We start from the raw sequence: 13,870 nt of genomic DNA, 5'->3' as shown, positions 1-13,870 counted from the left end.
TCCTTTCACCTTGTGTCTATAAAAATAAAATTGCCCTTAACATTCTTAATTCTTTTTCCCAAATAAAGCCATTCATTATGAAGTATTTTTATATGGTAAGAAGTTATTAAATCATAGGTTTAAAATCAATGGCACAAATCATACATGTAGAAGATGATATAACAAATGCAACGATAGTACAGTAATCAGCCATACATAAGAGGTAGAATTCTTAATCACAGTTTTATAGAAAAGTTTCAGTAGTTTTATCTGTACCTTGCTTTATTAGTTATGGTACTACAATGCTGCTTCTCTTTATGAGTCTAACAGAAGGGGGAGAATATTGGCCCTTGTCAAGGGGCTACACCAAAACACCTCAGGCATTTTCTTGGTAAATTAATCGAACACATGGTATTTACTTGATTTTTTAAAAGCCCCAGGCTAGGGAAATCTAAGCATTTATTCTCCTGAGGGACTATAAGAAAGGGGAACTATATTTTTGCACCACTGTGTCTCTAGATATCATTACTTGTCAAGAATTTCAGCAGTATTAACCTACAAATGTGTTCTATACCCAAATGTATTGTAAGCTGATTGTTTCAAATGCAGTATATTTTATTCTAAAGAATATTACAAATGGGTATAACCTGAAGTTCTATTTAATTCATGATGTAGCTATATTACTAGTACTTGGATAAGACTCCACAGACTACAATAAGCTAGGATGGCAAAGACTTTTTACATATTTGTGGGTTATTCATGTTCGGTATTTATAACTTGGGACTCTGTGAAGTTTTCCAATCCTTACTTCCATATCAATAAATACTTATCAAAAAGGACATTTATTAAAATTATAATAAAAATTGTTAATAAGAGTACACTCAGTGCTGAAACTTACTATAGGGCTTAAGTTTCAAATAATGTACCTGAATACTTATAAAAGATAATTCAAAACCAAATAATTGTAAAAAACAAAACTCACATCCAAATAAAATTTTTTCCAGTTAACTGGAAATTCATTTCCTCTGCCTTATATTGAGTGGATTGTCATGATTAGCCCATCAGATTACATTTATTTTTGGTTCTGTGGTTTTAAGTGAACTTTATTTTGTTCAGATATGACTCAAGTACACCTGAATTCTTTTTGTTTCTGATGATTTTGAGAGCTCAGAAAAGGAGATGTTTATTATGTTAGGCCCAGATCCTTTCAGCAGTATTTCCTTCACAACTGCTGATAGTAACGTATTATGAAAGTCAATAATCAACCAAAATTAAGACTGTTGACAGATAATATAAAAATAAAATTGTTATTTTCTCTCACATTAAGAAATTCCATACCTTAGTTAAGGGCTAGACAGAATGTGTCCTTACGGAGACTGAGAAACTTTTGATGGAATTCTTTACTTCAAAGGGAAAATCTATCCTGATTTTAACAAGGAAAGTATGACTTTGCATTTTAATAGTTATCAAAATGTCAGCTTTTGGGATTTAGGCTAAGTATATAAAACTAATACTTTTTACTGATATTTTCACACTGAAATATAACATTTATAGTTTAAAAAATCTCCAAAATGTAACTTTTTCAAAGGTATGCTTCTATTTATATTATAGGAGAGGTACATATGTAAATAGAGAAAAGTTGAGCCTTTGTCTTCTAAACATATATTTAAGCCATAATTAGGTAATTCTCACATGATTCATAACATACTGAAAGCTTATTTTGTAATTGCCACATTTACAAAGAAATTCCTGGGTGAAAGAACCTTTTTAAAAACAGATTGATTGGTGTTGCATGCAGGACCAAAGTTCAGTTATTTAAATCACCTATGACATTTGTAAGATGTTTTCAAATTTAGGAAAATACAGTTAATATGGCTTCATTCAATCACACCTATATTTGTTATAAGTACAACTGGATCAGTAAGATTTGCACAGACAAAAGTGAAAACTTCCACATTAAATTATACTTGCTTCACACTTAAAATGTCTAAAACATTTTTGAAAAGCTATTAATGGCCTTGACTGTAACAGTTTATCTCATTTTCCACCTGTTTTCAATGTTAAGTACTCTTGTTTGGAGTTTTAAGTTCTACTTTTCCTCTTATCTTCAAATAGACTCTTCAGCATATAAACCTGAATGGCTGACACCACCACCATGACCACTAAGTTAACCATAGACCAGAAGTTGACTCTATCAAAATTGCTTTCTTGTATATTTCGATCACGGGCTTCAAATGCTCTAAGAAGAGTCTGGATATGACCACTTTTGCTTAATCTGGCCTTGATGCTGTTGATGGATTCCTGAAGAGAAGTAAAACAATTTTACTATAAAATAGTTCTCAGTTATTTTAAGTCAATTTAAAAGTATGTTTCACAGTTACCTGATGTTCATGTTAGTTTTACAGCCAAACATAAGATAGACAAGGTGCACAATTCAGTTAACAGACAGGTACTACTTAAAAATACATTTAAATTGTTGCCTATAAAGAGTGATTTAAAAAAGGAATAAAGTTATTGTTAATTGAAAAATAGATAATATGAAAATATATTTGAGTGGCATGGTGCTAGAAATTTTACACAGATTATCTCTTAGCCCATAAGAAAATGATTAAGTTTTTAAAAACCTGATGGACAACTTTTAGGTATTTACCTGTTATTTTCTTTGAATTTTAGTCTGGTCCAATTTAGTATCTAGCAAAACACTCAATGTTTTTACCTCACGGAGATGAAACAAGAAAATATTTCAATTTTAGATGTGCATATTATATATCCAAAAGTAACCTACTTATAATACAAAAAAATAATGTTCTAAGATCACATTCAGAAGGTAAGCTTCCCTTCATTGTAAGCTGCTTATCTTCTGAAAAAATTATTTTTATAATGAGGTCCTTGTGAAATAAGTGGCTGCAAAACTATATAAAAGTAATATGAATGTATTGTAAAATTGTGAAGTTGAGATTTAAAGCACATTTAAGCACAAATATACTCAAACTTGCAGACTGTTCTGCTAAACCTACACAACAACAGTGTCATATTTATCATATGGGCCTATCTGTAAAGCAATGGTAACTCAGTATTGAAAATATTTTCCATAAAAATATGGGATTGGGATTCAGATCCCCAAATAAATTTATAGCTGTTCACAATTCTTTTCAATATTATGGTGATAGTCAAATATAAAATTATTCATGTGCTGATTTTGGGGAGTAAATGAAAAATGTTCTTGAGATTTTATTTTAAAAAAGATCTATAAATATTTAAGCCATATTTAAAGCTAAAATGTCTGGTCATTTTGTTTAGCTGTGTGAATGAAATCAATCTGTTGAGAACACTAAATGCAGTGACGTATGGATAAGATTCATAACTGCTTATATTTTGTTGGAAGAATAAATTTAAAATGAAAGGATATATTAATATGGTTGAGCTTTAAAAAAATGAGTGGGAATAAAAATGGACTAGGACTGGAACTATGTGTACATTATTTACATCGTAGACCTATTATCTATAAAATGGAGGGAAAGGGGAAAGCGAGTCGGAGCTGTATCGAATGATAGCTAAATTTTCTGCCAGTTCTAAAATTTAACTGCGTTTAATATACATATGAAATCACTGTGAGATTAAAAACTCATGGTAAAATTAATGTCAACTGAACTTAATCCTTTGAGTCTGTATTCACAGTATTACCAGTAGAAAAGTTAAAAAAAACTACAGTTCTTGCCAGGTACTCTTTCAAGCACTTTTACATATGCTATATCGTATTTCATCCTCACAACAACTCTAGAGGTGGTATCTCCATTTTGCAGTTTAAGAAACCAAGGCTTAGAGAGCTCCGTTAACTGAAGAATTACACATACGATCATTTAGTATTTCAAGTTCTTAAGCTCACTTGATCTATGATACAAAAACCAAATACATTCTGCTATAATTTGATACTTGCTTTCCAAAGAAATCTAGAGTTATCAAAATATAGGGGTTAGAAAATTTCAAACTAAAAATAACCAAGTTATTTCTCTTGCAGAAATTTCTATAATATAGGTATATATGCTACTTATAAACAGCACTGAGTAAATCCTAGCATTTGATTACATCTAGCTTTGGCTGAAGAGAAATGACCTTTTTTCCCTATCACTGGCAGTACTATTATTAGCAAATGGGTTCTTATACATGCTTATCACTTTCACTATGCATGGTCACAGTAAAACATAAAGTAATTCAAGCACAGAAGCTGTGTAGCTAGTGCAAGAGTTTTTACTCCTGAGTCTAGTGCTAGTTTCAATGAGCTGTAGGTCTGGTCACAGGGTAATGTAGACAGTGTTCCCAAATTAGTTAATACCAAATTTCATGTTATAAAAACTATGCTTGGGAAAAATGCCTGTATATCGTGTTTGCAGATCACTCAGTTTTACTCTACGTGCAAGTATGCTACAAACCATTACATTCTAAGAGAGTTTTACAGTTAAGAGCCTGCACTCAAATTCTAGTTCTGCCTCTATCTGGTTATATGACTAGGGGCATTATTTAACCTCCCTAAGACACAACTACCTCACTGGAAAAAATGGAGATAATAACCTTATAAAGTAAATATTAGATGAGATGATGTAGATAAAATGCTTATCACATAGTAAGCCCTCAGGATGTTAGTCATTTTCATTATTTATTAAAACACCATACTGACCAAGATATCTTCCAGTTTCATATCTAACACATCTGTGCCAGTAATATATTTCTTCCAATCCTGTTCTTGCTCCTGCTCTCCCATGTTATCCAGGATTAATTCAAAGAAAATCACCTTCTCAGAAACAGTGCTGAATGTATTGTCAAAGCAGAACATGTAGTCACCAACTTCAGTCTCTACCCTGTATAAAAGTACATGTTTTCAGTTATCTGCACTTTTATTTGGAGAGCAAAGAAAACACAACTATAGGTAGAAAAAATAACATGGTTTATAACTGGAAAGCTTACTGATAGTACTTCCTTAGAATTTAAAGAAAGTTGATTCACATACTTCTAACTTAGATATGCTTGGCATTTATTAAGTACATTATGGTAAATGATCTAATTTTTGGAAAAGGATAGGACCAAAAATCTAGATACGTGACATCTCACAATAAACTTTATGCATTATTATAAAGTAATTTGAGTTCAATTCATCTGCAAATATGGCTACCAACCTACCCTTCAATTGAAGATTATGAACTGAGTTTTGTTTTGTTTTCAAAAGCAGTGATAGGTTGAACTAAGTGTCTTCTCCCAGACCCCTTACTGACTAAGCACATCTTTGTAATGTACTTTACAATGTTAGGAATGAGCTCTATGGCCAACAACCAAAGCTTTACCCTCAGTGACATTACCTTCACTGAATAAATGCCATGCACCTCTAAAGTGAATTTATACTCAGTCTCATTAGCTTCTGGCCTGGGGAAAGGAAATTAACGAAGTGGTTTTCTAATGATTTTTTATGGAGAAACACTTTAACAGCGCAAAATATTCCACAGGCTAAGGACATCTACTGCTTGCCCTAAACAACAAGAAAACAAAGGGGTTTACATTTTAGAAAATACCAGTGCGGTAACAGTTGTTTTTATTGTTAATTATTTCATAAGAGACTGCTGATAACACTTTAAGAAACCATTTAAAAAACACTCAAACGTTCTTGGCAAGGCCACAGTGTTTATAAAATTACCATCTGAAAACTGATGAGGTAAGAGAGACATATATGGTGTTTTATACAGTCACAGAGCATTAATAAAGACCCTTTTATAAAAATTCATATCTCTAACATGCACATTAAATGAACACATTTTGCCCCAGGGAAGAAGTCTGTTTTCTTTATTCCCATAGTATTCTAATACAGGTTTTGATATGTCCAGCAATGTTTCCTGTCTACTGAGATGACTTCTAAACCTTTCTAGCTGTATTCTAACTGCTTACCACCCAACCCTCTTCAGATTCTTAAGGATGATTTCAGCTGGAATTAGGGGACTTGCCTAAGCAGTGGGGATTTGCGGTTGAAGCTGCTCTGGATTAATAATTCTTATCCTTTTTGGTCTAGCATTAGGTTCGGTTATAGCCCTACCTTAAGTTATCTAGTGTGCTGTAACAAATACCACAAGTGGATGGCTTTAACAAAGAGAAATTTTATTTCTTCACAGTAAAGCAGGCTAAAAGTCCAAATTCAGGGCGTCAGCTCCAGGGTAAGGCTTTCTTTCTCTGTTGGCCTTCTCATCAATCTTCCCCTGCACTAGGATCTTCTCTATGCAGGGACCCCGGGTCCAAGGATGGGCTCTGCTCCCAGCATTGCTTTCTTGGTGGTATGAGGTCCCCAACTCTTTGCTTCCCTTTCATCTCTTGTAAGATAAAAGGTGGTGCAGGCCATACCCCATAGTCCCACCCTAATCCTCTTTAACATAAAATTATAATCACAAAATGGAGGACAAGTACATAATACTGGGAATCATGGCCTAACCAAGTTGACACATATTCTGGGGGGACACAGTTCAATCCATGATGCCTTCTAATATTGGAATTTCTTCATCCGTATTAAACAGGGTGTTAAGTTGTATTTCCTTTTGCCTTAGAACATTTTGCCTATAACTTCCCTTTGGTTGGCATGCACCCATTATGCAATTATTGCTGACATGAGGAAGGACCCAAGGAATACCTTTGGTGCCAAGATCTTCAATGAAACCCAGATCCATTTAGAAACCTGTCAGTTTTGGAGCAAGTACTGTATGTCAAAGGATGCTGAGAGCTCACTTGCAACTTAAAGGCCTCACTGGGGCAAAGATCTTTCCTTCCAACTTTACAGGTTACGTCCCAAGTGCTACCTTGCAGTGAATGAATATGTGTTAGGGCAGAGAGGTTCAAGAAATCACAAAGGGAACGCGTTATGTTCAATTAGGAGAAAGACAGGTGGGTGTGTGTGTGTGTGTTCATACTTCTCTAAGCCTTTTTCAAAATATACCCTTCAAGAATTAGGCTGATGGAATTAATAGCATTGTTCCCTTAATACACAGTAGGCATAACGAATGACCTCAGTACAACCACTTATGATTCTGAGAAAGATTTCTGTCTTATCTACGTAACCTGAGGACCCAACGGGTCAAGGTACTAAAAGTTGGGGAGACAAAGTATGGGGCTGACGGGCGTGGGAGTTGGCATTACAAAAACAAATCTTTATTAAAAACGTGCCTTTCTAAAGTGTCCTGTCAGCGCCACATACTCAGTTCAGCAAAGAAAACCTGAACTGTTCTTTTGCTCTAACCTAAGATCATTGTTTTCTTTTCCAGCATGCCCTCTTAGAATCATTACATCAATCTATATTTATTTCAAAACTTCAGATCCTACTGTTTGTGTATCTCAAATCACTAGTTATCCATATTTTCTACCAGTTCACATTTACTTATGATTTATTGCCATGTAATGGCTACTGACCTAACTTTCCACATTTTTTCCTATAGGTTCACAGTAGGAAAAAACACAGTTCAAACCGTGTTTTAGTTTTTGCTGTGACTATACATGGAAGGTCGGCGTAAACGATTTTGCTGTTTACTTGTCTCCAATATGCTGGATCATTTAAATTTTCAGGATGCTTGCATTATTTTCCACAGCATGATTCTAGATCTTGCCTTCCTTGTTCGACAGCTGTGTAACCTTTACCAGCTTACTTATCTGCTCTATGCTTCAGTTTCCTCACTGGTAAAATGAGAATAACAGCAATACGTATCTGGGAGGGCTCTGGTGAAGAATTAAAAACGTATGTAAAGTGCTTAAACAGTAGCCTGACACATCAAAAGAACTTGATAAATGTGAACTGTTATAAACTCAATTCTCTTCTCCCAATGATTTAATGAGTGAGGTATTCCATGCAAGAAAGCAGTAAGACGCCTTTCTCCTTTTCTTACTGTAATTTTAATTTATATGTAAGGAAAGCAGAAAATTAGAAATAAAGACTGAATGAAATTCTGTATATTCTTTACATTCTGAAATTTAAACATGAACTACATTTTTAGTTCCTATTGTTCATAAACCTATCAAAGAGAAGGCATAGTTTATTTCAAGTATCTCAAAATAAGGTGGCTTTAATTTGTTCTTTCTCTATTTTACTTATAGTTTATATAAATTTTTTCCTGGGCTTTGCATAAATAAGATACCATTTTAAAAACCACTTTTAAAATGAGTATCTTAGAAAATTATGAATGACAGATTTTTTTGCCTCATTCATTCACACATGCATTCAGTATTTACTGAGCATCATACATGTCAGAAGCTTTAGTTAACGAAGTCTAATAATTGTAATAATAACTAATACTTACATAGTGCTATGTGCCAGAGATGTTCTAAGCATCGTGTGGTAGAAAGCAATAGTTTTGGTTCATCCTGCCTCCACCTCTTAATAAATGTGTATTTAACTTCTCTGAGCCTCCTTGTCTGCAAAGATTCCTTGTCTGTAAAATGGGAATCAAAGCATCTATCTCACAGTAGGTTGGAAAGTTTAACTTAGATAGCATATAAGATGCTAAGTCTAGTTTATGGCAAATAGTAGACACTCTGCATTCACGCTTCTACTTCATATGAATGCACAGTTAAGCTCTAACACGATAACAAAATTGAGAAAAAAAAGTGCTATAGTTAAATAATAGAATGAAACGGAAACACACTAGTGAGATGTGAAAGCAAAGAAGTGAAATGTAAGAAGAGGATATATGGCCTTCTGTCAAATTCAAAGAGTTATAACAAGTATTTTTTTTCTATATAGTTTCCTAAGGTCGTATCTTTTACTTTTTGATCTTTTTCTAATTATTTAAAGAGTGAAGTCTGAGCAAAAATACAATTACACACACGCATACATGCAAAGACATACTGTCCTGTTGTTTTAATAAAGAAAACTATGGGCAAAAATGACACAGTCAGCAGTTCAAGAAACTCTTTAGGGCAGATAACTAGTTAAAACAGAAAGCCTATGCTAACAGGAAAGGCAGGTTTAAAATGCCACAACAGATTGGGTACACTACTTAGGGAATACTCATGTGTTTAACCAAAACAAAGAAGAAATTAAGTCAAGATCAAATTGAAATGCCTACACAAAAAAGGGTAATAAAAAGACAGTATATAAAACGGTCCACTATTAGGGATTGCTTAACATGTTCATTTGAAATAATCTAATACTGGTATTTAGCATCAGATATGTTAAATTATGCTGCCCTGCAGACAGCCTACTGGTATTATTCAGCATAAGGAAACAGAAGAGAATACTTACGTGTGAACTCCATCTGATTTTCTTTGTTCAAAAACTAAAGTTTTACCCTCCGGGGAGGCAAGATGGAAATCAATATCTAATCCTGCTCCATCTAACACCTACAAAACAGTACAGAAGAACGTACATTATAAATTCTGAATATAAAAATTATATAAAGTAGATTCTATGATGAAAAGATTTTTTTTCTCAAACTAGAGGGTTAAGAAAGCCAACAGACCACTGTTAGAACTAGAAGGGAGCTAAAAGATCTACTAGCTCAATTCTATTCATTTTTAGAACTTGTCCCTTTCTAATTCTTTCCTGTTGCCATCACCTAAATTTAGGCCTCATGGATATTATTAAAATAACCTTCCTAAAACTTTGAGGACTAAGGCACCTGACCCAAGCCATGGTATTTTCAATTGCCTCATATACATGCGAAAGCTGGACAACAAATAAGGAAGTCTGCAGAACTGATGCCTTTGAATTATGATGTTGGTGAAGAATACTGAATATACCATGGACTGCCAGAGGAACAAACAAATCTGTCTTCGAAGAAGTACAGCCAGAATACTCCTTAGAGGCAAGGATGGCAAGACTTGTCTCACATACTTTGGACATGTTACCAGGAGTGACCAGTCCCTGGAGAAGCACATCATGCTTGGTAAAGTAGAGGGTCAGCAAAAAAGAGGAAGACACTCAATGAGATGGATTGAAATAGTGGCTGCAACAATGGGCTCCAGCATAACAATTGTTGTGAGGATGGTGCAGGACCAGGCAATGTTTTGTTCTGTTGTACGTAGGGTTGCTATGAGTCGGAACCTACTCAATGGCACCTAACAACAACAAAACAATGCCTTCAATGAGAAGACTTACAGAGTGGAAAGAAATACAGACTTAAAATTTAGACAATTTAGGGCATGCTAAATAACATTTCTGATTTGTTTACTCTTCAATAAAGTGAGAATAAATAATTAACTGCTCCTTAGCCTGGAATTCAATGCCCCCATGATCTGACTCCAGCTGACTTCTTCAATATATTCTTCTACACTCCCCGATATGAACTGTGTCTATCAGGTAGGCTGGTTCACTTATTGGCCAATGAATATGATTTGATCTTTTACAATCCGAAAATTTCCATATAATGATGTTATAATGTTCTTGTCAGGTGCCATGAAATTGATTTTGTCTCATAGCAATCCCAAGTGACACAGCAGAACTGCCCTATAGGATTTTCTTTTTTTTTTTTAATCTTTACAGAAGCAGATCACTAGGTCTGGCCGTTACGTGGGTTTGAACTGCCAACCTTTCAGTTAGTAGTAGAGTACTTAACTGTGCCACTGAGACTCCCAGGCTGTATGAGAACACAGACTATGATTTTACTCACCATTGTATCGCTGGCACTCAGCAAGGTGCTTGACACACATTAAGCACTCAATAATGATTTAGATTTTTAAATTAATCATCTATTTTATTCACAAGATATATGTATTGACATTGAAACACATTTTTTAAGAACTTGTATCAATATAATGTAGTGCTGGGGCTGGTCAATTATCTTAAAAGTGTCCTAAAACTTAAAAAGAAACGGTTAAAAATTTTTAGTATTTCACAGTAACCCAGGGACAACGTCTACAATGTGTTCCTTGACATTTAGAAAACGAACCTTAAGACAAAAATCAGTAGCTTGTATTTAATGGAAAATTAATCATGGAGTTGGAAAATGCAAAGAAAGGGCTGAAGATGCTCTCAACCCCAAGACCCCTCCAGTCCTCTAGGGCTACTGAGATTAAATTAAAAAAAAAAAAAAAAAATTTTTTTTTTTTCAATTTTAATTACATATGACTTTATTTCTCTCCCCAATCAAAACAATTTAATTGTTTGGGAAAAATACTTTGGGGGAACAGTCCCTTTAAAAATGACTAAAGATGTAAAGTATAAAGGTAAATAAGTCAGCTGTATAACTTTTACATTACAAAATAAAAGATGAACATTTATTGAATATTTATTATGGGTCGAATATAGTCTATGAACATTTACTAATTTTTTCAAATTAACTCTGTAGTACTTACATTATCTCTATTTTACAAATGAAAGATTAAGCAACTTGTTCAAGATTACACAGCTAGTAAGTGGCAGAGCCGTAATTTGAAACTAGGCATTTTGTCTCTAGAGCTGTACTCTTAAGAGGCCAATAAATAACAAAGACTTCCCAATATGTGGGTAAATACAAATTGTTTTCTTATTTGAAATATTTCACTAAACCTCTAATGTTTTCTTGCATCTAGTTTTGCCTCTCCTTAAATCCATCTTCCACATTATACCCAGTGATGTATCTGAACACATTTTTATGCTACAAAATAAGGGCAAAGTTACTTAGCGTGGCTGTGGTTCAAGATCCATGATCCAGCTGCCTGTCCTTTCCAATCTCCTTTTCTGCTACTTCCATCCTACACTTTACAGTCTAAAAAACTACTTGTCCACTACACACTGCCCAATTTCCAAACACACTATGTGTCTCTAGACATTTTGTTCCCTTTCCTGAAATGCCCCTCTTTCCTTCTGTTCCTGTGTAACTTAAGCATATTTCTAGATTCAACTTTGATATTTTCTCAAGGAATCCCAGGGAAGTCCTCCTCTATTAGCACTTAATGATACTTTATTGAAATTATCTGTTTATGAGCCAGTAACCCTTAAATATTAACCTCTTTGAGAACAAGGACTCTTTTTTTCATTTGTTTTCCCTTTCTAATACACATTCCTGGCACATAATAACTGTTTATTAAATGCTGAACTTCTGACCTAATCCAGAAATCAAGTTCTAGCCTCAGTTTTCCTCTCCATTTGATTTTATATAAAGTACTTTACTCTCTACACTTACCTTATGCATCTATAATCTAATCTTCAAGTTCCTTTCTGCTGAAGACTCTTTTTTCTTTTTTTGTTATTAAACAATTCTCTACATCACCTTAAAAAAATTAACAGATGAACTACACCAACACATCTATTTTTGCAGTGCTACCTGGACACATCTAAATTAGCTGTGTGAAACTAACAAGCTTTCTTCTAAGAAACTACCGTCTACTAGATGATTTACTAAGTTGTGGCAACTCCCTATAATAGAGTGCTATGTAGATACTGGAGCCCTGGTGGTGCAGTGATTAAGGGCTCGGCTGCTAACCAAAAGGTCAGCAGTTGGAATCCACGAGCCCCTCCTTAGAAACTCTGTGGGGCAGCTCTACTCTGTTCCATAGGGTTGCTATGAGTTGGAATCAACCCGATGGCAACAGAGTTTATGCACATACTGAAAAGTCCTGGTGGCAAGGTGGTTAAGCACTTCATTACTAACTTATGGTCCACAGTTCGAACCCACCAGCAGCTCTGCTGGAGAAGGAGGGTGCAGTCTACTTCTGTAAAGATTACAGCCTTGGAAACCATATGTAGCAATCCTATAGGGTCACCATTACGGAGTCGAGTTGGAATGGACTCCATGGTTATGAGTTTGGTTTTTTGGGGGGGGGAGATACTAAAAAGGAAATCCTGGTGACATGGTGGTTAACAGCTACAGCTGCTAACCAAGAGGTGGCGGTTCAAATCCAGCAAGCGCTCCTTGTAAACTCTACGGGGCAGTTTTATTCTGTCCTACAGGGTCGCTATGAGTCGGGATCGACTCGACCGCAACGGGTTTTTTTTATTTTTGGATACTAAAAAGGAAAACAATGACATGGGGGTAAAAGCTTACAATGCTAAATGGAAGAATGGTTGCACAGTTAATATACGGTTTGATGTTACTTGATCTAAAAATGATGTCCATGTAGCTGTAAAGGAAATGTTTATCATTTAATACAGCAGTAAGTGCCCCCTCCAAAGTTTTTCAAAATAGGATCTAGTGATAATCACGTGGCAACGATTTCAAAATCCTTACATGAAAAATGGCAGTGAAGACCTAATATCAGAATTGGGTGAAAGGGGTGGGGATGAATCAAACAAGTGTCATCGCCTCGTCCAATGATGAATGAGAACGTGTATTAATCCTGTTATTGTGGAATTCCCAGTATCGGAGCGTGTACTGGCTAGAAAAGCGATGGGTGTATTATGAAACGAAGCGCAAAGCCACCGACAGCACCAGTTCCGGCCACTTCCACAACCGAGCAGAGGGCAGAGGGCGGGTCGTCTGCAGGTCCCGCCTAACTCCTCCGTCCCGGAAGCCGCGCGAGCCTCCCCGGCGCGCCTGCGCGGACTGGCGGGCTCCCCGGCGGCCCTCGCCCGCCCCGCACCCGGGCCGTCCACCGGAAGTTTCCAAGCGGGCGAGGGGACGACGCGGTGCACCTGGGCTACAGGAAGATCTATTAATGCCCCCTCCTCACTTACTTGGTACTCGATCTCCAGCGAGGCCTTCAGGGGCATGGGCTGGTAGAAACACTCCTTCTGGCCGGCCGGAAGGGTAAACGTGAAGTCGCTGTCTAAGGAGGGCGTGAAGCTGGCCGCTCCGGGCAGCAGCGCTGGTGGCACAGCGGCCAGGAAGAGCACCGGAAGGGGCAGCCAGATCTTACCGCCCATCCCTGCCGGGGCGATCTCGGGCTGGAAAGGCGTAGAAGACGTAGCTTAAGGGGGCCTGCGCCCCGCTTTTTCTCCCTGGATTTCTCGTGGCTC

The 13,870-nt window shown here is 36.0% G+C and overlaps 1 protein-coding gene across 2 annotated transcripts; it reads right to left on the bottom strand.

Moving 5' to 3' along the window:
• Positions 1–573: 573 nt before the first annotated feature.
• Positions 574–13,777, bottom strand: TMED5 (transmembrane p24 trafficking protein 5). 2 transcript variants are annotated; one of them, XM_049879771.1, is made up of 5 exons: positions 13,589–13,777; positions 9,239–9,336; positions 4,655–4,835; positions 2,823–2,867; positions 2,126–2,290 (listed from the first exon to the last, which is right to left on the bottom strand). In XM_049879771.1, exons 1-5 carry the CDS (start codon positions 13,775–13,777, stop codon positions 2,219–2,221), a joined length of 585 nt encoding a protein of 194 aa, XP_049735728.1. In that variant the 3' UTR covers positions 2,126–2,218. The 2 variants fall into 2 exon arrangements, with proteins under 2 accessions (XP_049735727.1, XP_049735728.1); XM_049879770.1 differs by lacking the exon at positions 2,823–2,867 and having other exon boundaries at positions 574–2,280.
• Between the last annotated feature and the right edge of the window lie 93 nt (positions 13,778–13,870).

The sequence above is a fragment of the Elephas maximus genome, chromosome 3 (genome assembly GCF_024166365.1).
Source record: "Elephas maximus indicus isolate mEleMax1 chromosome 3, mEleMax1 primary haplotype, whole genome shotgun sequence".
In the NCBI taxonomy this organism is placed as follows: domain Eukaryota; kingdom Metazoa; phylum Chordata; class Mammalia; order Proboscidea; family Elephantidae; genus Elephas; species Elephas maximus.
The sequence above is the reverse complement of the archived record's forward strand: the minus strand, read 5'-3'. Positions and strand labels throughout refer to the sequence as shown.